The sequence below is a fragment of the Heloderma suspectum genome, chromosome 12 (genome assembly GCF_057233095.1).
Source record: "Heloderma suspectum isolate Gila_16-S chromosome 12, 16-S_ref, whole genome shotgun sequence".
In the NCBI taxonomy this organism is placed as follows: Eukaryota; Metazoa; Chordata; class Lepidosauria; order Squamata; family Helodermatidae; genus Heloderma; species Heloderma suspectum.
The window spans coordinates 9,187,433-9,209,852 of NC_139469.1; the positions used below are offsets into that span (position 1 = coordinate 9,187,433).

General features: G+C 43.0%; 1 protein-coding gene across 3 annotated transcripts in view; it reads left to right on the top strand.

The window, feature by feature from the left end:
• SDK1 (sidekick cell adhesion molecule 1) overlaps positions 1–22,420 on the top strand; it is an 851,863-nt gene that overhangs the window by 535,442 nt on the left and 294,001 nt on the right. For all 3 annotated transcript variants that reach the window (XM_084818282.1, XM_084818285.1, XM_084818283.1), the window contains exons 8-10: positions 4,404–4,487; positions 15,936–16,130; positions 22,297–22,413. In XM_084818282.1, the coding sequence (XP_084674408.1) occupies positions 4,404–4,487; positions 15,936–16,130; positions 22,297–22,413 (396 nt within the window). The remainder of the gene's footprint in view (positions 1–4,403; positions 4,488–15,935; positions 16,131–22,296; positions 22,414–22,420) is intronic.

Sequence of the window (22,420 nt, forward strand, 5' to 3'; positions counted from 1 at the left end):
GATGGAATTTGGAGAATTTCCACAGGCTCAGGTTTTGCTGATTCGCACATCCCTAGCTTAGAGTAGAACCATTTAAATCAATGGGACAAGCTAGTCATGACTAACTTAAGTCCTATTGACTTCAGTGGGTTCTCTCTAAGCATGACCAAGACTGGCTCCAGCCCTATGTTACCAACAGCCTGATGCTGGGAGATGGCCAGGTGGTGGCTTGCAAGTTTCCAAAGCAAGATTATTTGGCCCCTAGCATCCCTGGCAAATTTTAATATAACAAAACCTTTCTGCTCCTGACCTCAGTGACTGCAGCAATATCATTTGGCCTGATCCCAACAAGCAACTGTTATCATCCTCAGTGTTTTGGACCATTTCCCTGTCAACGTGTACAGTTTTGCAGTTTCACCATATGGCTGATATGCCAGCATTGCACACTTCTCCACTGATCTGACTATTCAGTTTTTCCTATTGCGTAATTTCAAAGTGTCATTATTTTATGTCCTTCCAATACACAGTACATTCAGAGAGAATTAGAATGGCTTTTTGGAACAGCATTTGATCCAGTTAAAGCATCACCAAGGATCATTTAAGTGTGAAATAGATGCCTCATGGGGGAGGTAATGGGTTATGGTGGCACCTTATACCATCTTAGGTCACCCATTTGGACTTGGGCCTTGGTGATTAATAACAGACAATCACCACCAACTAACAGCTGTTCTTCTGTTAGTTATGGCAGATAACACAATGAGCCCAGTCCCTGTAGATATGCAAACGTATTTGAAAAAACACAGATAGCTCCAGATGGTGACCAGCTTTGCTTTGCTTTGCTTTAGTAAGGAAGCTAAAGCTGCAGTATTGTACTTTTCTGTCTTTCTTACCTCTTGCTTTGATGCAGTTCTAAAATAGTCCTATAGACTCTGGAAGTAATTGATGGCAATACACCTTAAACCTCGATCAGCTTCAGTTGGCATTAAGTCAGCTTAGTTATTCTCGATTGTATGCATTCTATGTGTCCACAGCCATCTTGTTTTTCTACTTCATCCACTCTTGGGACAGCTGTCTGTCCCTTCTCATTTATCCAGCTGATCAGAACAACTGGAGCCAGTTGATTGGTGTCCTTATCCCCTCCTTCGTTCAGTATCCAGGGGCACCAGTAAGCCACTGGGGTAAGATGATTCATCACAAGCATGTGCTTTGGTTGAAGTTGAGGAATTACTGCTTCAGTGCTCAAGAGCGTATCTCAGCCAAGAGATCATCATATCAGCTGAGCTTAGTTCCCACCAATGGAAAGCAAGCCTCTCATATGACAGCTGCCACTTCAGCTGTATGAATTGGCCCTGGCTGACTTCTTATTATTCTAGGATCAGTCTTGTTGAGCATTCCTCCTCACTGTGCTGTCATTAACAGCCCTGTCCTTGTTGTGTAGTGTCTGCAGATGTAGCCTGGAACTTTTTGAACTAAAATGCCATTAATTCCGTAACGTTTTGCATTAGGCAGCCTGGCAGGAATTCAGCCTGTGAAATATCCTTCTCAGGGATCATGCCCTGTTTCCTGAAAGGAGCAATCTGGATGCTGGTACCCCATACTGCCCACCCACCATTTTGGGTTGCAAGAGAAATAAAACATCCATGGTGGGCAGACATGAATGCATGTATGTGCCCTTTAAGGAAATATGTGATCCTCCAGAACCACAGCTTAATGATAGGATGAACTGCAGCCCTGGTGTCAGGGGGACAGGGATGCAGATCCACCTAAAGGTCATTAAGGAAGTCCTGTGATTGTCCAGGGATCCCTTGCATGGTTGTGCTGGTTGCAGCACTATATATGGCAGATATTGGTGGGAGGCTGAGAAGGAGATAGCTTGGACCCTCAGTCAACTCCTGGGAGATAAGGCTGAGGAGGAGGAAGAAGGCCTGGGTGCTTGTTAACTCCTGACTCTCAGTCTGTGATGTCAAGGTGAGGAGAATCCATGAGAGCCACACGGATGAGAGGAAAGGGGCCATGTTTAAGCCTCCTGCTATGACAGGAGTAGCCTTGGTGCCCTTCACATGCTACTTCTCCTGCTCTACCATTTGCATCCTGCTGGACAAAGTGTTCCACAATTCTTGCAAAAGACGTAAGTCACTTCAGCTTTTGTACCCTGACATGTCTCCTGCTTCAATTAGATTTTTGTTGGTACCTGCTAGCCTGATGTGTGTAGAACTTCCATGCATTCTGCCTTGTTTCCTTTACGCTTTCAAGCATACAATTTGTCAGCCTCCCTAGAGTTGACTGAACTGCTTAAGGCCACCTCTGTGCTGTTTGTGCTATAGCCTTGGTGCATTTCTGGATCAAGACCAAAAGCTCACCAGTGAGGATCAAGCCCTCTCTGTCCACTATGGTTTTCCAATAATGTCTAGCTTTTCTGTTTGTTTTTTCCAATGTATCACTTCATGTACCTATATGTTATTTGTGTTAATAATCACCATCTACTTAGGCAGTGAAGATCAGTAATGCCTGTACATTTATATTATTAAAAAGCTATAAATCATGCAAACAGCTACGGTTATTGGTTTTACTCAGTAGGTTTAATTTTCGAGGGCATTCTGCTTCCCGATGCCTCTGGTGGAAAGAAAATTTAAAATGGATACTGATATGTTTTAAAAATTAATATTAGTAAGTTACACATGAAATTCTATGGACAGAAGGATCATAACATTTGGAAGTTGTTCCTCAAAGTCTGTACCTGTGTACATATGACCATCAGACATTTGATATATTCCTCTTATCCTTGGCCTCTAACTGTTTTGTTAGAGATGATAGCAGATAAACCTATCATCCCTTTTCTTCCAGATTATTTTTTTATTTCACATCTACACTAAGAAAGTTTCCTGCAGAAGTTTTCTGCATAAGGACAGATGAAGAAAGAATGTTGGATCTGAGTTGGCTTAAGCTGCCAACCTAGCAATTGGGTCTGCCCTACTAATGAACTCACCTCTCACTACGAGCAAAAGCCACTGCAATTTCTGCTGGCCTTCGCAGCTCTGTACCATAAAGTTGAGAGAGCAGCTCTGCTGTATGGGGCCCAGAAGAAAAACAAGGGCAGGGGGATTTATGTCAGTTCGTAGTACCAATGCAAGGGAATGACATGTCCCTTCATGCTGCTGCAATCTTCTGTGCTACAGAAGCAGCATGCCAAACTACAGGGCTACACCTATAGACAGTACCATCTATGACCCAGCCTCTCCGAAGCACAATACAGAATGTTGCCATGTCTAATTGTTACTAGCACTAATTGTGCATGCTTAGATAATGGGACAACCATGATTGCACAACCTTTTGCCCCTGGGGACTGCATCTGGTATTGAATGCAGGGCTGGGGGCCAAAAAGGTGCACATACACTACAGGCAAATTATCCAAACCTAAATGGTATATACTATATTCAGAAGAAGGTTCCCAGTTACATTTTGAACAGCAGTGAATTAACTTTGTGATTCCCAATGCCGGCACTTTATTTAATACAGGCTTTAATCTTTTGCTTTAGCCCTAGTGATAAAGTGTTGGTTAATGTTACAAATTCAGTTGATTGCAGTTCCTGCAGTGTTGGTCCCAAAGGATAAAAGATACAGCAGGTGAAATGCTCTCTCTTATTGGACCAGCTTAGGAATATGAGCATCCTTCAATGTTTCACAGAACTAATTCTGAAGTGTTCTATGAATATTGGAAGTTTGCACACTGTTACACCAATCAATTTCAGTCTATTAATTTATATTCTATTACTAACCTTGAATCTCCTATATTCAAGAAGAGCATTATGAAATCTATTTACTGCTAACTTGTTTATTAAAACTGCTGTGTTATGTTTCTGATACAGATTTATTCTCATGCTGTGGTGCTTTATATCCAAAGCTACATGGAATGGTGTGCAGATAATGAAGCAAGCCCTTCTATAAAATGTGTTGCTGTAAATAAAAACCTTTATGGACCTCCTGGGATGGCCATTCTAAGCTGAGAATTAAAATATTCTCTGATTCATGCCTGTAAAATGAATAGCAGCCCCTGCTCTGATGTTAATTTGCTGTGTAAAACTCTAAATATAAATTGGCAGTTGCTCAGTGCACTTTGAAATTCATATTCATCATAATATATAATTGTTGAGGTTGTTTTATGAGGCCATCACTTAAAAGAAACCATAAACCCAAAATAGAAGTCAAACTAGGCCATTTGCAACACTGGATTAAATACATTCTTCTCAGTCCAGAGACAGCTTGGATGCAGGAGTTTGTATCCCTCCCCTGAAATTAATGGGTATCTCAGTACATGCTTGAGCAGTATGTGTGTGAACCCAAGCACACAAGATACTCCGGTTAGGTCTCCTATTTGGAATAAACAAATGTATTTCCTTACACTATTTTGGTTTATCTTTCTTAAGAGCCGCCATATTTTACCACTGAACCAGAAAGCCGAATGATGGCTGAAGTGGAGAAGACGGTACATATTCTGTGTCGGGCAATGGGTAAGTGGGCCATGAACAAATGATCACCTCCTTTACTTGTTTACTATTTACCCTCTGTATTGAAGTGGCTATTTGGCCTGATAGGAAGCAGCTGCATATTGGGACCACGATTTGTTTGTTTGTTTGTTTGGGCATGATCCTGTGGGTTGTGCCCCTGTTAGACAGAAGCCTCCAAGCTCAGAAGCTTCCGAGAAACAAGATCCTTGCTGGGGTGCTGCTGAGAGGGTGGGAGGAGCGACAGGGATGATTTTCATCCCTCTGTCCTCCTGTTTCTTTTTCCTCTGGATGGGCCCCTGAGCTGGCCTTTCCTCCTCACCTACCAGAACACCCCCTTTCAGGCCTCAACAAGATCCTCCATGGCTGCTTTTACAACCTCAGAAAGCAGGTGCCACGATTCTTTCTGCAGTGGCTGTGAGGGGGACAGGGAGAAGAGAGGGAGCAGATTTTGGAGTGCCCTCCCAAAGTTATAGCAGTGTCTGTGGCTTCAGGAGGGGAAATCCAAAAAATCCTATGGTCCATGGGATGTTCTCCAGGGACCACAGCATTGCTGTCTTACGGTTCAATCCTATGGCATCTACCCTTGATACTCAAAAGCCTCCAAACTTGGAGGCTTACAAGTATCCAGTGAAGAGTGGGAGGTGTGGTAGAGGTGATCCTTGCTTCTGCCGCACCCTCCCACTCTGCATTTTAGCTAGACGGGCTTTTTCAACCATCTAGCTGCGGTGTCATGGAAGGGGATGGAAGGAGTCTGAAGTGGCCTCCGGATATGGCATAAGCCAGCCCCTCCTGTACCCTCCCCACCTATGGAAACGCCCCCTTTACCTTCCCTCCATAGTCACTTTTCTGAGGAGAGGCATTTCTCTCTACACTGTGAGTATAGTTCTCTCTACACTGGCTGCAAGGGGGAGGGAGCTCAGATTCCTGGCTCCGAGGTCAGAGCACTGTCTCTACTAGTTAGGTAGTTTCTCTACTACCCAAGTTATGGGTCCCAGAGCCAGGAATCCAAAATATCTTATGTGCCCCCAGACTCTATTTAGGGGCCACAGGATTGCTCCCTTAGTTGCTTTAGAAAATACAGTTCTGAAAGTAATGTATAAAATATAAAACAAAATACAAGAATTAACGTCTAAAAGGAGGAATCATGTTGGTCTGCTGGGCAAATTGTCCCGGCTTCCCTTTGTTCGTGTTCCTTGCCTGAAAGGATACATTCAACAAATGCAGTTGGCTACAAAGGAGTAGCGTCTTGAGCCAAGTGAATTAATGGAAGTAAAACAGTGGCTCTGGGACCCATAACTTGGGTAGTAGAGAAACAATCAATAACGGCAATAGTTAATGCTTCTTGTTTCTTAAAATTATGGAGGTTTTACAGTGGGAGGAAAATGTCACCTGTAGGAACGTTCAAGTGTAGTTACACTTCTGTGGTTGCACTCTTTCATTCAAATTTTAATTGGAAGGTGTTTGAATACCACTAAAACCTTCAAAATATTTATAATTCCACTTAAAATGAAATGCTTTTTTCAGGAGTAATTCCATAGAAGCAATTTCCCACTACCTTTTGGCATGCTAATTTTTTAAAAAAGTAAGTGTGATCTACTTGTTAGAGCAGGGAGCTGCAAAGTTACTAAACTAAGGGAAAATTTACTCTGCCACTGAGTAGGCATCTAACCTGATCTTTGAGCCTCTTCACACATTTTATTTTATTTGGTTTATTTATTTAGCCAATAAATAATATCCACATAACCTACCCAGGTGTTAAGATTGGGAGAGGCTCTTCTCTCAGTACCACCACTGTCAGAGGCAGGTTTGGTGGGATGCGAGAGAGGGCCTCTCCCAAGCTCTAGAACTCGCTGCCAAGGGAGGCAAGGCTGGCCCACTCCTTCTTCTCCTTCTGGTGGCTGCAAAAGACATTTTTATTCAGGTAGGTCTTCAGCATATAAGCAGGTCCATTGTTGAAGGGGGGGGTGTTAATTGGCAGGCTCTATTTATTTCTTTTATTGATGTGTTTTTAATTGTGTCTTTACTTGGTTTTATGTTACATTTTCATTAAGATTTGTTTTTAATCTGTATTTTATTGTTAGCTGCCTTGAGTGCGATTTTTGGCAGAAAGGTGGGATATAGGTTAAATAAATAAATAACATGTATTTAAAAGATTCATGTACCACTTTTCCCCAATGATTTAAAGGTGGTTTACTGTTTGGTGTACAGCTAAGTTGCCTTGACGTGTACACACAGAAATTTACAAAGAGTCTTGTGGCACATTAAAAACAAACACATTTATTTTGGCATAAGCTTTTGCAGGCTATAGCCCACATCGTGAAGTGGGCTATAGTCCATGAACATGTATGCCAGAATAAATTTGTTAGGCTCTAAGGTGCCTCAAGTCTCTTGGTTGCCTTTGTTGTGATAGACTGACATAGCTACGCTTTGAAAACCTAAAATTTAGCATACCCACATCAGGGAGTTGGACTTTGCTGCAGTTTCCCTGTTGCGTGCATGCTTTGTGGCAAACTCATGTGTGTCCTTTGTAATGTATGAAATGGTCTTTGTCAGAAACTGAAACTATTCTAGAGTAAACCCACAGGGTTGATTGGCATTACTCAGGGACAAGTTGGTTTTACTTCTGCAGCCTGAGAGTCAGTGCACATAACTTTTAAAAAGCTCTTATCAACTTCTTTGTCGGCACTGTTTAAATGTGCTCTTGGTGTACTAGCTGTGTGAACTTGGCTGCTGTAAATCCAAACTGCTGGCACGGGCAAGTCCACAGTCTGCTGATTGAGAACATCCACACACATCATTAATGAAGGAGAGGGCTTTTTCAGTACTGACACAAAGCTACGGTATGTCTGTCTCAGATATTCCATTCCCAGAGGTTCCCAGGGATTGCAAAGTTGCCTGGTGTCCACTTTGCTGTCTTTTAGGCTCTGGGCAAAAAGGCATTTTTATTCACTCTGGCATTTTAAAACATGTTTACTACCGTAAGTATTTTTAACTGCTGTTTTGTATGTATGCACATATTGTTGTCTTACTTCTTATTTTAATTCGTGTAAATTGCCTTGCCATCACTGATGTCACATTCACAACCTGCACCACCAGAATTAACTTTTAAGGCAGTTCTGTGAGTGATATTTAGGAACAAAATTCTAATATTCTGTGAGTTCAAGCCACCCTTAGCATGGTGTCACTTGTTGATTCTGTCCTGTTCTCCAGCTGTGACCCATCCTCTGGCTCTGAAGAGGACTCAGAGGCAGAGGAGACTCCCTCCATTAACCCTTCTAGGCCAGAGGATGTTCCTCTACCTAACTTCTCAGATGTAGAGGACACTCTTCCATTACAGTCTTCACCACCCCCACGCCATAGGAGCCAGCAGCTACAAATCAGGTAGTAGCTCTTTAAGAAATGAACTCCTTCTCTGAGGTGGTGTAGCTAACTGCAGGTCTTGAGCTGCTGGCCTTCATAAGGCTTCAGAAAGCCTTTGACTGTTGCCGAGTTAACAGTTCTCCTTGACCTAGTCTCAGCTAACTTGGAGCTAACCGAGGTCCTGAAAGACCCTGCCTGATCTAACCTTGCCTTGCTGTTCAGTACACCAGAGCTGACTTGACCTGATGCCATGGGACTTGGCCCCACTTGACTTGATGCCATGGGACTTGACCCCATTTGACCTAACATGATTGGACATGACCAGACTTGCCCTGATGGGGGTCTTGTGTTGACCCTCCTTTCTTTTATGTGCTTTGCTGGTTTCAGCACCTCTGGGCACCTTAAACAAAGTTGAACAGGACAGATTCCAGCTTAAATATTTTCGTGGTGTTTTTGCTGCTTCCTTTTCTGCTGACTCCCCTCATCCTGAATAACAGAATGATATGATAACAGGATGCTTTAACTGTATTCTTAATGCCTTGGGAATTGCTCTGAAAGCAATAATCATCCAAGTACCTGTGTTTTAAAAAATCTACACATGAGCAGAATGTCATAATTTCTTAAGAAATGGATAAACCTGATTGTAAAACTGCTGGCTCATCTCTTATTGCATAATAGTGAAACAAGTCAAAATTCCCAGACCCTTTCACATTCTCTAAAACAAAAAGAAATAGTTATTTGAAATGATTTATTGTCTACGAAGTGTTTTCTGTGTACTCCTTCAAAATGTGCTGACTCATAATAATAATAACAACAACAACATATTCCAAAGCATTTCTGAGACACACGTTAGCTAACTGTGTGTCAAGACCTAGTGGAGACAGAGCTAAATGGTGTGGTCCAGGGCAGGCATGTATCCATTCCGAAAGTGGCAACGGTGAACTTGTCGTGGCCTTGGCTTCCAGTGATAGCCAGTGTAGGGGGGTGAGCCACATACTGTGGTGCCCATACCACTGGCTGAAAAACACAACCAGGTTCCTTATACTGAAGCAGAGGCTGATTGCCATGAATCTGCAGGCCCCATGCCAGGAACCTCGTGGACACCCCCAACATATTTCATCTTAGGAGCCAAGCACCTTCAGCAGTGAATGGAGCATACCAGGAGCACACCAGGAGCCACTGAGAGGCATAGAACTGCTCTCCTCCAAAGCACTGAGTTGTTCCTTTAAAAAGCCACTTTTCTCAGATGGGAGGGTAGAACCTAGGAGAAGTAATCTGGACTGTGTGGAACTGTTAGCCCTCGGTCAACCTCCATCTGTTGTCTGAGCAAGTTGTGCACTTATAACTGTCTGACATGCTGCATCTCTGGCTCCCTTGCTGCCCTATGGCCGTGCCCCATGGGTTCCCACTGAGGACAGGACACAACACCGTCTGAAAAGCCAGAGGCAGCCAGTGTGGTCTAAGACAGGCCAGTGGTCAGGTTCCTGGACGGGCAGACAAAGATCAGGGGGACCAAAGGCAGGTGACATGGTCCAAGATAGACCAATGGTCAGGTTCCAGAAGGCAGCAGAGGGTACAAGCATCTGTATGGCTATTCTAGCAATGAGTTGCTCTGACTGGGGACAGCAGTTTTTACAAAAGGCCTGGGTCTACTGATTCCTCTGGGCTGAAAGAAATGAAATCTCTCTTCCTGCCATTATCAGGGTGGAGAAGCAAAGCTCAGGCCAGCCTTGTCCTCTTCCTGCAAGCTGTCCCAGTGACACAGAAGGGAGGGGCCTGGGCTCTATTGCCAGATTCCCTGCTTCAAGTCCACTGGTGCTTTACGCTGTCTCCCCTGAAGTTGTGGATTATGGCATTAATTAGTTTGAGCTACAGGCTCCCCTTGTGACTGTATGATCCTCATTGGTTCCATAGATAGGGGTACAAGGTGTGAGTGTAAAAGAAGCTTCTTTAAACTAAGTCCCAATATTATTTAACTAAGCCCCAATGGGTTACAAAATCAATCAGCCAGGATCTGATGCCTAAAAACCAAAGGAAATTGGAACAGAAGGATTACTACACAAAGGGACAGACTCATAGAAAGACAAAGTCAGAAACAATTTTCCTTTCTCCCTAAGCTTATTTCTTTATTAGGACAGTAGCATACCACTTTTTCTCCAACAGGGCACTCAAGGCAGTACTATCTGGCCAATATTCTGCTGGTTGACTGGAGTTGTTTTAATATAGCACCTAATTCTTCCAGTCTTTATGAGGATGTTAGTTTCATTTTTGGTACTGATTGTATTTTATGATCTTTATTGTTTGTGCTGTTTTGATTGCTAGATGCCATTAGCTGTTTTGAGAAGAAGGAACTGGAGAAGCGGCTGCTTGTGATCCTTTAAAACAAGGCTGGGCAACATGTGGCCATCTAGATGTTGTGGGATTCTGCCTCCAATCAGCCCCAGCCAACATGGCCAATAGGAAGGGATGATGGGAGTTGTAATCCAAGAGCTGTAGTCTGAGTGACCACAGGTTGCCCACTCCTGCCATAAAAGGTGCCTAGCGCATGATACAGGTGTTCACGAAGAGCAGGAATAGGGAACACAAGGAAGGCACAGAATTCAACAGAATAAGCAGAATTCAGCCTTGCTGATGATAAGGAGCCGGGGGCGGGGGGGGGGGTTACCCCAGCTCTGGCACCTTAAAAATGAGGTGGCATATCCAGCCCATCATTTTATTTTGGGCCCTGCCAGGCTCTTTAATCTTGCACAAACATGAAAAAGAAATAGAGAGAATGGTTTGTGCAGTGCTCTCCTATGTCATGCCCTGTCTAGATGAGTGCTCCATTTTGAGGCTTCTCAGTGCTGAAGTTAGCAGCTGTACAATTAGTAGTAACTTTGCTACAGTTTGTTATAAAGACTGCTTGGCGGAGCCCATTGACTCAGAGAGGACATACAATGAAATGAGGGAGTGCTGCCAGCCCAGGGGCTTGAATAATAGCCCTAGGAGCATAGCGGAGCTGCTCTGTGCCCTGACCATAAACAGGCAGGAAGTCTCAATTTGTCACAACTCCTGTGGGATTCTTTGGCGCAAAACCCATTTATTCCATCTTTGTGCACTGTGAGTGTGAGAGACAAAGATTAAATATACTTGATACAACTAGATTAACTATAAACAAAATTACAACCTGTAGAGGACAGATTTTTTACTTCACTGTAAATGGAGTTTCTGTGAGAGCAAAGCTCCCTTTTAAATTCCTTGGTGGCCACTCTTGTTGCAGGTATTTCAAATGCGCGCTCTCTCGCACTCCCCTTCCCTCTCTCTGGGTTTTGGGAATGATTATTATTTGGATTATATACTGTCAGCAATTTGGGGGTGGGGGTCAAAGGGTTTTTTAATCACCTGAGATGGAATTCTACCATGGATGAAAAAAGTGCGTTAGTTGAACCCAGTAATTCACCAAGAACATGGACTGTTCGTTCAAACAAACAAACAAACAAAACCCCAACAATTAAAATGCTAATACAATCGAAGTCTGTATTCAGTTATTATTTCACAACAATTAACCATGCTATCCCATACATATATAACCACAAGTAAAAACCTCTGAGTTCAGTGAGACTTACTCCCTGGTAAGTGTGTATAGGACTGCAGCCTTAATTGCATTTGCCACTAGTATGGAATGTATTCATCATTGCTAAGGTTATCTTAGCAAAATTTTAACCACTGTTGCAGAAACTAGGAAGAGATAAACAAAATGCAAACTACCATAAATCTAAATTAATTGATTAGTTATCTTTTTGTAAAAGTAACACTTTTAGAGATACATTTTGAAACGATATTGGAATCCGAGGTTTAAGAGGTGGAAGGTGGTGGAGCATGTCCTTTCTGTGTTATAAATTTTATTTGTTGCTGTTATGATTTCTCCCCTTTCCCCCAGTGCTGCTATTTTTATTCAAATACTCAATACACAGAATTAAAAACTAAGCAGTTGAAGTAGATATCTCAGAATGCTCTTATAAAGTCAGCACAGATTATTAATTTGCTTACTGATGGAGAAACTGAGGGTGCCGCCAGTCCTTTGAGATCACCAGCGAAGTGTCAAGTGTGTTGCATGCTGTGTGTTATGGTTTGGGGACTTTGAACTATCTGTTTATAGTTCAATACTTCGGGAGCATTTAGCTACCTGTTTACCCCCTGATAGCAGATTAAAATACTTCTAGACAAAGTGTACACCTAAGATTGTTTTGTGGGTTATAATCAACTAACAAGAATTAGTATAGGAAAATATTTTTGATCCATGCTTTATTTTTATTACAAATATGTGTATAACATAACATCAAAATATACTGTGCATATAAAAACATAAAAATATTTCTGTTGTTAAACAGAGCTTTGCTAAAAAAAAATCCTTAGATCTTAATAGCTTAAAAAAGAAATAGAATTTCTTAACCATTTCTTGTTCTTAGACTTTTCATCTTTACACCTTAAAAAGGAGAGATGTCATTCTAAGTACCAAGTTCCCTGTTCAGTACTAAATAGGTTATTCAGCTGACAGGTTATTCAGCCCCTTCCTTCCCGACCATCTGCTCCCATCGGTAGTACATGCCCTGGTCTCCTCTCATTTATACTACTGTAATGCGCACTATGTGGGGTGCCCTTGAAGACAGTTCGGAAGCTGCAGCTGGTACAGAACGCGGTGGCTCACCTGATTACAGGCAGCCGCCGGCGAGATCACATCACTCCAGTGCTGAAGGAGTTGCACTGGTTACCAGTTGTTTTCTGGGTCAAATTCAAGGTGTTGGTTTTGACCTTTAAAACCCTATATGGTTCCGGCCCAGCCTATTTTAAGGACCGCCTCCAGCAACACCAGACAGGCCGCTTAACAAGATCAGCCTCAGATGGCCTTCTCTCTGTCCCATCAGCCAGGACAGCTAGGCTGGTGAGGATGAGGGAGAGGGCCTTCTCTGTGGTGGCCCCCACTCTGTGGAACTCCCTCCCTAAGGAACTCCGCCATGCCCCCTCTTTAATGAGCTTCCGCCGCGCATTAAAAGCAAGGTTGTTCAGGCAGGCATTGGGGTGGGTTAGTGTATTTTTTATGATGTTTTTAATGTAGAATTTTATTGTTTTAACTGTTTTGTTGTACATCTCCCAGAGTGGCTGGATGACCAGCCAGATGGGCGATCAATAAATTTAATAAACAAACAAACAAACAAACATGTTTCACAGCAGACATCATCTTAAGAGAGGTATTCCCCCTTGTCTCTTGCATTGAGGGAATGCCTCTTTTAAGATGCTCACCATAGTCAATATGTATAAATACATGTATTAACAACTATTACACTTTTGTTATAAAACCAAATCAAACCTGCTGACTGATTAATTGGGGGCAACATTTTAAATTGATCAAAACATTTTTAATCTAACCAATTAATCTGCTAAACTTTGCAGCCCTAATAACACATGTGAAAGCACATGACTTAAGATGGACTTTTTCAAAAGTTTTATTGTTTGCCTTTTCTCTGTAAAAAAAAAAAAAGATCAGTTATATATATTTTTTCTATCTTGGTTAGCCATGATAAAAGGGACACACACACACACACACACACACACACACACATAGAATGGGTACTTAAAGAATAAATTCTGAGTCATGATGAGGGGGGAGGGAGAAGTCATCCAAGTTATTTCAAAAATCTGAACTCCCTGTGCACTTGACTGCAACAGCTGCCTCTAGTGGGTCCATTTGTGAGGTTCTACAGTGCTCTCAAGTATCACTCATCATTTCAGACACTCATCTGTTGCACACCTGGCCTGACTAATAGTCTTCTTCCCCAATGTCTTTCTAAAAGATCTTTGAAAAGCATCTTCACTCTATTTCTGATTATGTGACTTACCCAGCGGAATCATTGGAATCTTTTACAGCCTCTTGAGATATCAGAGGGAAAACACTGGTAGAGGTGTATTCCACTGACTGTTATGCTCAGTTTAGTACAGAAGGGCTTTGCCTCACACAAGCATTTGACAGTTGATCCATGGCTTTTTTCAGGAAGATGATTAAAGCATCAGTGAACATTTTGATATTCCTGTCAGGATTCATGGGGCCACTTTGCAAATGCATTCATTTAGGCAGGCTGAAATGTAGGAAAATTTAAAGAGACTTTAAATTTACTTTAAATTTAAAGTAAGTTTTGCTGGTTCAGTTACAGTTGGAAAGATGGCTCTTATTGATAATCTGATTAAATTTTTTGTTAACATTCTTAAATGGTCAGAGGGGATTTGGGAATATGCCAAATGCCAGATTTTGCTCTGTTGTTTCCTATCAGATATAAATGGAATGCTGTTATTTAAGTTTCAAACCATATCCGACTTTCTCTGTCTAGAGGACTGTCCCATTTTTGCATCATCTGTTTCCTCATTACTCAGTGGTAATTTGCATTTGCCCAGGGGGATTTCATGAGATGAATAACATTTGTGGTGAGAATTCTGACGATCAGACTGTACACAAATTCTATTGATGGGCCTTTAGTATGAAATTTAAATAGTGTTTATTTCACAGTGGTACACTGCATCTATTTTGTGTCAAACAGCACACATTGTGCACAAAAGATGGTTCTCTTCAGTAATAAATATCTTTATTATTCAAGCAAGATAGAAGCTTCAAATGCGATTTCAGGAACTGATTATATCCTTGTACAGAAATATAATTTCATGACTACTCAAATATTACCCTTTACTTTTTAAAAACAACAACAACCCTGTTTTGTTGTGATGTCCTTGAGGGGAATAATGTGTCTTTTATTCTCCACAGAAAGATGAGAAAACTGAAATCAGAATATTACAGATTTTTATATATGTTACATTTTCTTTTTTGAGTTGTTCATTTTATGCTGAATTTTTTAGATTGGTATAATATGATAGGTTGTGTCTATATTGGCTTACTAGGCAAACACAGTACAGTGATCTTTACTCTTCATAGGATGTGAAGGCTTGCCGCTGGAAATATTTTGAATTCTAGGTGATCAGAAAAGATGTTCTCCCTGATCCAGAGATCAGTATCAGTTCAGATTTTGAATGTGGAGGTCAGAATCCTCATAGCAATAGAAAGAGCCACTCCCTGCACACAAAGGCAGGTGAACATGAATCTGTTTCTTTGACTAAGTTGAACTGGGAAGCCATACTTGGTAGGTGAACTCAGCGTTAACATCAAAGTACCTGTGGATGAGTTGCCAGTTGCAGCGAAATTCTTACATGGTCTACATTTGTTGTCCAATTATTTGATCAATTAGAAGCCAGTCCGTTCCTCTATTAAAGTAATTAGGTTTACTTTATCTAGCTTTGGAATATGCAGATTAGGCTACTTGACTGAACACAAAGGCTTGCCTTGTATCCTTCTAACCTTGCTTTGTCCTTCATTATTTGGCGATCACATATCACTCTTAGCCAATAGGATGACAGAGAATTTTCCTGCCTTGCAATCAATGTGACTTTGCTTACCAGGATTTGCCTCACAACTGTAACTCCATGGGAATGGTGATCAGGTGGTTGTGTGTGTTCCCTTCCCAAATCATCTAAGTATTTCACTGTTGCTCACATAGAGATTTTAGGCACTATCTCTCTGTTTCAGTTTCCCATCTGCCTCAACATGCAAATTGTTGAGATGTAAAGTTCTTCGAATACTCCCAATACAGTCCACCCCTTTTTCTCAGAAATAAGTCTCATCAGGTTCAGTGGGAGATATGTTCAAGTAAGGGTGTAAAGGATTGCCTTCTTACATATATTCACTGCCATGTCCTTTGGCCTTGCAAAGACTCAGTTGACATGATTAACCAAATTCCCCAAGTGAACTGTTTAATCTGAGGCTTTTCCAAATTTTCCAGTTTGATTATGGCAAATAAATTAAAAGATAGGACAGCACCCTGTATAAATCTTTGTGGGTTTCCTACATAAGTTTTTTTTTTCTTTGACAACATAATATATGCTTTATAGCAGTTATTTACTAAACACTGTATTTATGTAAAACCCCTCCAATGGGCAATGGGAGATTAGCATAAAGCTATGTGTTGTGCATACGCATACATTAAGACTTCTCTCTCTTGCTATTTTGTGCAGGTGTCCCATTTCCCACTCTGGTATGGTATAAAGATGCTGTCCCTATCCACAAATTGCTGAATCCTCGTTACAAAGTTCTGCTCAATGGGAGTCTTCAGATTCAGGGACTGCAGCCAGATGATTCTGGCATCTTTCAGTGTTTTGCAAAGAATGAAGCTGGGGAGATGCAGAGCCATACCTTCCTGGATGTTACCAGTAAGTCTGGACCTTCACATAGCCTGTGAGAGGGCAGGGGAGATGGGGGAAGGGTTCTGTGATACAGTCTACCCATTTCACTATGATTGCCCAGAGGTATTAAGTAGAAAAAATGTCTAGCCGCACACTAATGTCTTCACAGGAAGGGTTTGGGATTGAGTGATTGGGTGGGAATGTTCTGAGGCACTTTCATACAGCATATGCACAAACTTGTTTAATGGTGTACATGTCCTCCTAAACTATTTACCAGTTTCTTGGAAGTTAACAGAAGGCCAGCGCAAATGGATTTTCCAAGCCCTTTTGACAGCTAAAAGACTGATCTTACAACACTGGAAGGACAAATGTTCACCTCCTATAATGCAATGGATTGAGGACTAGGGATGTCAGAGAATTCCGCCACGGATCTCGGGGAGGCCGAATGCCAGCGCATTCAGCCCCCTGAAATCGGTGGCGGAACGGTCTGCCCCCCCCCCCGGGACGCGACTTACCTTGGGCGGATCTTCCTGGCGGTGGCGGTGGCTCCGGCGGTGGCTCCGGGGTTGTGGTTCGGCGGCGGTGGCAGTGGCGGCCGGTCTTCTGACCGGCTGCCACCGCCACCATTTCCAGTAAAAACAACAACAACAACAACAAAACGTGATAGGCTACGTAAAGATTTACGTAGCCTATCACGGCTAGATTTTTAAAAAACACCGTGATAGGCTACGTAAATGTTTACATAGCCTATCACGGCTGATTTTAAAAAAAAAATGCACATACACAAATGGCGGCGCCCATGGGCGCCGCCATTTGCATTCCTTATTTAGGCACGTCTTAGTCTACGTAAACATTTACGTAGAGTAAGACGGCGAAAATAAGGGGAACGCAAATAGCGTAGATGCTACGCTATTTGCATTCCCCTTATTTTCGCTGTCTTAGTCTACGTAAATGTTTACGTAGACTAAGACGTGCCAAAAGAAGGAACGCAAATGGCGACGCCCATGGGTGCCGCCATTTGCGTATGCGCATTTTTTTTTCTTTTAAATCAGGCGTGATAGGCTACGTAAACATTTACGTAGCCTATCACGGCTGACTGCAGGGATGCAAACGGCGGCGGCTACAGCCACCGCCATTTGCGTCCCTGCTAGCCAGCCAGCGGCTCCACAGAATCCCTGTGGAGCGGAGCCAGTTGGCCAGGATTCTGGGGGGGAGGAACGGAGCGCCTCCCCCCCCGGCCAGAATTTGGGGGGAAGGGACGGAGTGCCTCCCCCCCACCGCGAATGTCACCCTTCGAAAAGGTAAGTGACTTTCGTACATCCCTATTGAGGACCTAACAACACTATCAACATTTCAATGTGTGGTACATAGGCACCACTCACAAGTGGATAGATATATGGATATTTGGTCTGTTTTTCTTGAAGCTGACACATAAGCTCTTGGGGTTGTTTTAAAGAATATTGTATTTAATGGAACACTGATTCCAGTGCACGTAATTTCTTGTTTCTTGTTTTCTTTCCTTTCTTTCTCTTCACGATTTGTTTTGTTACAATCACAATAATAATAATAATAATAACAACAACAACAACTTGTTTAATGGTTAAGGCTTCCTTCAAGCAAGTAAGGAAAGCTTTCAGGGTGAGTTCTCTCTTAAAGATCTCCAGCCTCCTCACAGGGCTACATTTCTTAGGGTTTCATGGGAAGAAGTTATGACAGTTAAACATGTTTATATACATACCCTGAGAGACCATGGTTGGAAAAAGTAAGGACACCAGCAATTCCCAGTAGGAAATTGGGTGTTGTGTGTATTGATTGACTTCCTCAAGCATGAAGAACCCACAGAGTTTTACCATGATAAAGTTTTCTCTTTTAGGAGACCCATTAATGCGGATATGAGTTTACTAGTTTTCAAATGAGTGATTTCTTTTTTAAAAAGATTAAAACAAAATTGAATAGCTTAATTATTTTTTTCAAAAAAATGTAAATACTACATTTCTCTCAGAGAATAACTTGGTTAATATTAAATAATAATGCACGTAAGCATGTTAGCTCTACAGTTAGTCTCTAAACTGAATCAATCCCCTCTGCTAGGCAGATCGATTTAAAGAAGCCTTTTCTACGGAGACAACAACAAAAATCTTAAATTGTGCTTAATTTCCTGCTTACACAATATTGTTCTGAATAAGGTGATTAAAAGATTGTATGTTGAGAATGCTAGCTGTATCTCAAAGGATGTGTGTGCGCGACCCTTTGCTTGTCATGGTATGATTTTATCGTCTTGCCATGTTAGGTAGTGTTGCTAAAATTGTGCTGCCCTTGAGGATGCTGAGAATCGCAACCTTTCATAAATGGAGTTAGAAGAACATATGTCAGCACTGTAATCCTGAAATGATGCCAGATAGAATTTATTTTTATTCATTCATTCCCATATATAACCTGCTCCCAATAAAACAACAATAAAAAAACAATTTCCAATCAAGTGCATACCTTCTTATTTTCTTTTGTCTTACAAATGAACAATTCCACACTCATCACTTCTGTATGCAGTCCAAACAGTGTGTGTTCGTTTGTTTCTATGAAATAGAATTGTTGTGGAAGCCAAGCTTTTCTAGCTGATGTTAAGTCAAAGCATCCTCACACCCTAGAGTGCATATGAGCAACCTGTGGCCTGCAGGCCTACATGCGCCCCCGAGAAGCTGCCTGTGCTGTCCTCTTCAGGTGTCCAACCTGCTGATGTTGCCCCCACCACTGAGTTTTTCCCGCTGCACCATCACAGCTGATGCAGTTTTGCTGGGAAGGTGATGAATGAGGACGTTATCTCAGCACACTGTCTTCCCCAGGCCAATCATGCTCCCAGCAGCCCACTCAACAGCAACTTGGGGAAGATGGCATATGGGAAGAATCATCCTCGCTTGGAGTTTCCCGCATTTAAATTGCAACACCACCACCACCTCTTCCAGCTGATTAGCATAGCGGGGAGGCGCAAAGTGATCTCAGGACACAATGAGAGGAGGATTAAACCTCCTCATCCTTGCACGGTAGTGGTGGTGGTGGTGGTGGTGTGAGTATTGATGCATATTGACTGATTGATTGATTACATTTATGTATTGCCCAACAGCTGAAGCTCTCTGGGCAGTTCACAAAAATTAAAACCACAAACTACAGAATAAAAACAGTATAAAATATAAAAGCTTAAAACTACAGTATAAAAAAGTACAACCAGAATAAAACCTAGCAGCAATGCAGAGATTTAAAATACATTAACAGATTTAAAACAGCAAAGTTAAAAGACTATTCTGCTAAAATGCTGGGAAAATAAAAAGGTCTTTACCTGGCCCCTAAAAGAGTATAATGTACATGCCAGGCAAACCTCTCTACGGAGCTCATTCCACAGCAGAAAAGGCCCTCTTCCTGGTAGCCACCTGCCTCACTTCCTTTGGGAGGGGTTCCCAGAGAAGGATCCCTGAAGATGATCATAGGGTCTGGGCAGGTACATAAAACTGTGTGTTTGAGAGGGGAGGCTGGGGAAAGACAGTGTGTGAGAACTTGCATATATGTGAGTGCAGCCTCCAACCCACCACCCATCATCGCACATGGCCCTTGGGGGCAAAACAGGTTGCCCCACCCCACTATAGAATATATTGATGGTAGCTCAGAAATTAGGAAAGGGGCATCAGTCCCACACCCAGACCAGGACAGGCACCTTCTAGAATAATGTCCACCCCAGGCATCTTATGGATCCAAATGGATTCCTGAACGCGCTTGGGGATTCTCTGGGGCATGCCAACGGCCACTCAGTCGAGACCCTGGTGGGTGGCTGGAATGCCGCAATCACTGGGGCATTAGATCGGGTGGCTCCGAAACGCCCTCTCCCCCTGAACAGGGCTCGGACTGCACCATGGTTCAATCTGCGGTTACGAGCTCTGAAACAGGAGGTGAGACGGCTAGAGCGCCGGTGGCGGAAGTCTCGCTCCAAAGACGATCAGACACGGGCTAGAGCTGTATCTTCAGCCTATCACGTGGCGGTGAAGGCAGCAAAAAAGGAATATTATGCTGCCTCCATCACGTCTGCAGAGTGCTGTCCCAGGAGGCTGTTCCAAGTGGTCCGGAGCCTGGTCGGTCCTGTGGCTCCAGAACCACTGGAGCATTCTAAGGCCTCTTCCTCCTGATGAAGTGGACAAGGTGCTTTCATCTGTAAGGCCGACCACCTGCTTACTTGATCCTGCCCATCTTGGCTCATTATGAGCTGCAGAGAGAGACTGGGTGAGGGGATCAAGGCGGTGGTGAACGCCTCCCTTGAGGAGGGAGTGATGCCATCAGCCCTCAAGGAGGCAGTGATAAGACCACTCTTAAAGAAGCCCTCCTTGGATCCTCAAGTTCTGAACAACTTTCGCCCAGTCTCAAATCTGCCATTTTTGGGCAAGGTGATTGAGCGGGTGGTGGCGGTGCAGTTGAAGGCACACTTGGAAGAAACTGATTATCTAGACCCATTTCAATCGGGCTTCAGGCCTGGGCATGGGACAGAAACGGCCTTGGTCGCCTTGGTGGATGATATGAGGAGGGCTCTGGATAGGGGTGAATGCTCCTTCCTTGTTCTCCTCGACCTCTCAGCGGCTTTTGATACCGTTGACCACGGTATCCTCCTGGACCGCCTGGAGGGGTTGGACATTGGAGACACTGTATTGCGGTGGTTCCAGTCCTTCCTCTCCGGCAGGTACCAGAGGATAGCTCTGGGAGAGGAGGTTTCAGACCCGTGGCCACTTACTTGTGGGGTGCCACAGGGTTCCATCCTCTCCCTGATGCTATTTAACATATATGTGAAGCCGCTGGGGGCTATCATCAGGAGGTCTGGGGTGCAGTGTCATCAATATGCGGATGACACGCAGCTCTACCTCTCATTCAAATCTTCACCAAGGTTGGCCGTAGAATCCCTGTCCAAATGTCTGGAGACGGTGAGTGGCTGGATGGGGAGGAATAAGCTGAAGCTGAACCCTAACAAGACCGAGGTACTTTTGGTGGGAGACAAGAGGAGGCTGGGGGATGTTGACCTGGTGTTGAATGGGGTACGGCTACCCTTGAAAGACCAGGTCCGCAGCCTGGGGGTCATTTTGGACTCCCAGCTGTCCATGGAGGCTCAGGTGTCAGCTGGACAGCGCTTTATCAACTCCGTCATGCCCCCTCTTTAATGAGCTTCCGTCGTGCATTAAAAACGTGGTTGTTCAGGCAGGCATTTGGGGTGGGTTAGGGTATTTAAAAAAAAAATTATGGTAGAATTTTATTGTTTTAAATTGTTTTATGGTATGTTGTACATCGCCCAGAGTGGCTGGGTGACCAGCCAGATGGGCGATTAATAAATTTAATAATAAATAAATAAATAATGATTCCCTTCTGCATGTTAAGTGTGTATTCAGTCACAGGCCTGATGGTTGAATGCCTGCTTGTGCTTCCTTGGGTAACCTCAACTTCAACAATGGCTCTCTGGAGAGAGAGGGCTTTTCAGCTGGAGTTGGACTGAGGCATGACGGATGGATGCCTGGCTACAACATCCCCAGTGGTTGGCACTGAGCTGTGTTGTTAGATCTTTGCTAGGCTTACCTCTGAAAACATATGGTGCTCTTATAATGTCTGATATCTTTTCTGGGCTTGAGATAATAAGGCTGGGCCTGATTGATCTTTGCGCTGGAGGCCGAAAGAATGTGGCACGATAAGATGTAATAGCAAGGAAGTACGGGTAGGTGAGAGCACAGAAGTACCTCGGATGAGAATCAAATGGAAACTTCTTTTGGCTGACATTTAGCTTTGCAAATTAATGTGGCTTTTCATCTTAAAGAAGTATGTCATCAGGATGAAAGCAAATAGTTCTGTTTATTTCAATTCATCTACTTTCCTCCAAACCCTCTTTTTAAACCTGTTTGCTCTACTTCAAAATCCTCCTGTTTGTACTTGTGCAGGTGCTGGTAGGGTTTTATTTTTCCTTTAGCCAATAATCTGAATAATCTGGAGAATTCCTGGGAGATGAATAACGAAAGGTTACTGCCTCTCCTGAAAGGTTTTCCTACTGTTATTGTCATGTCCTTGTCCGTTATTGGTATGATAAAAATAGGTGCAAAATTCCACAACAACTTTAGTGATCTTTCAAAGAGCTGATCCATTGACCATTATAAAAAAATAATAAACCTGTTTTCAATTCCAGATATTGCACCCACTTTTTCCCAGCCACCAGCAGATACCACAGTTACTGAAGGGATGACGGCGGTTTTAAGATGCGATGTTTCCGGAGCACCAAAACCTGCCATTGCGTGGAAAAGGGGTAAAAC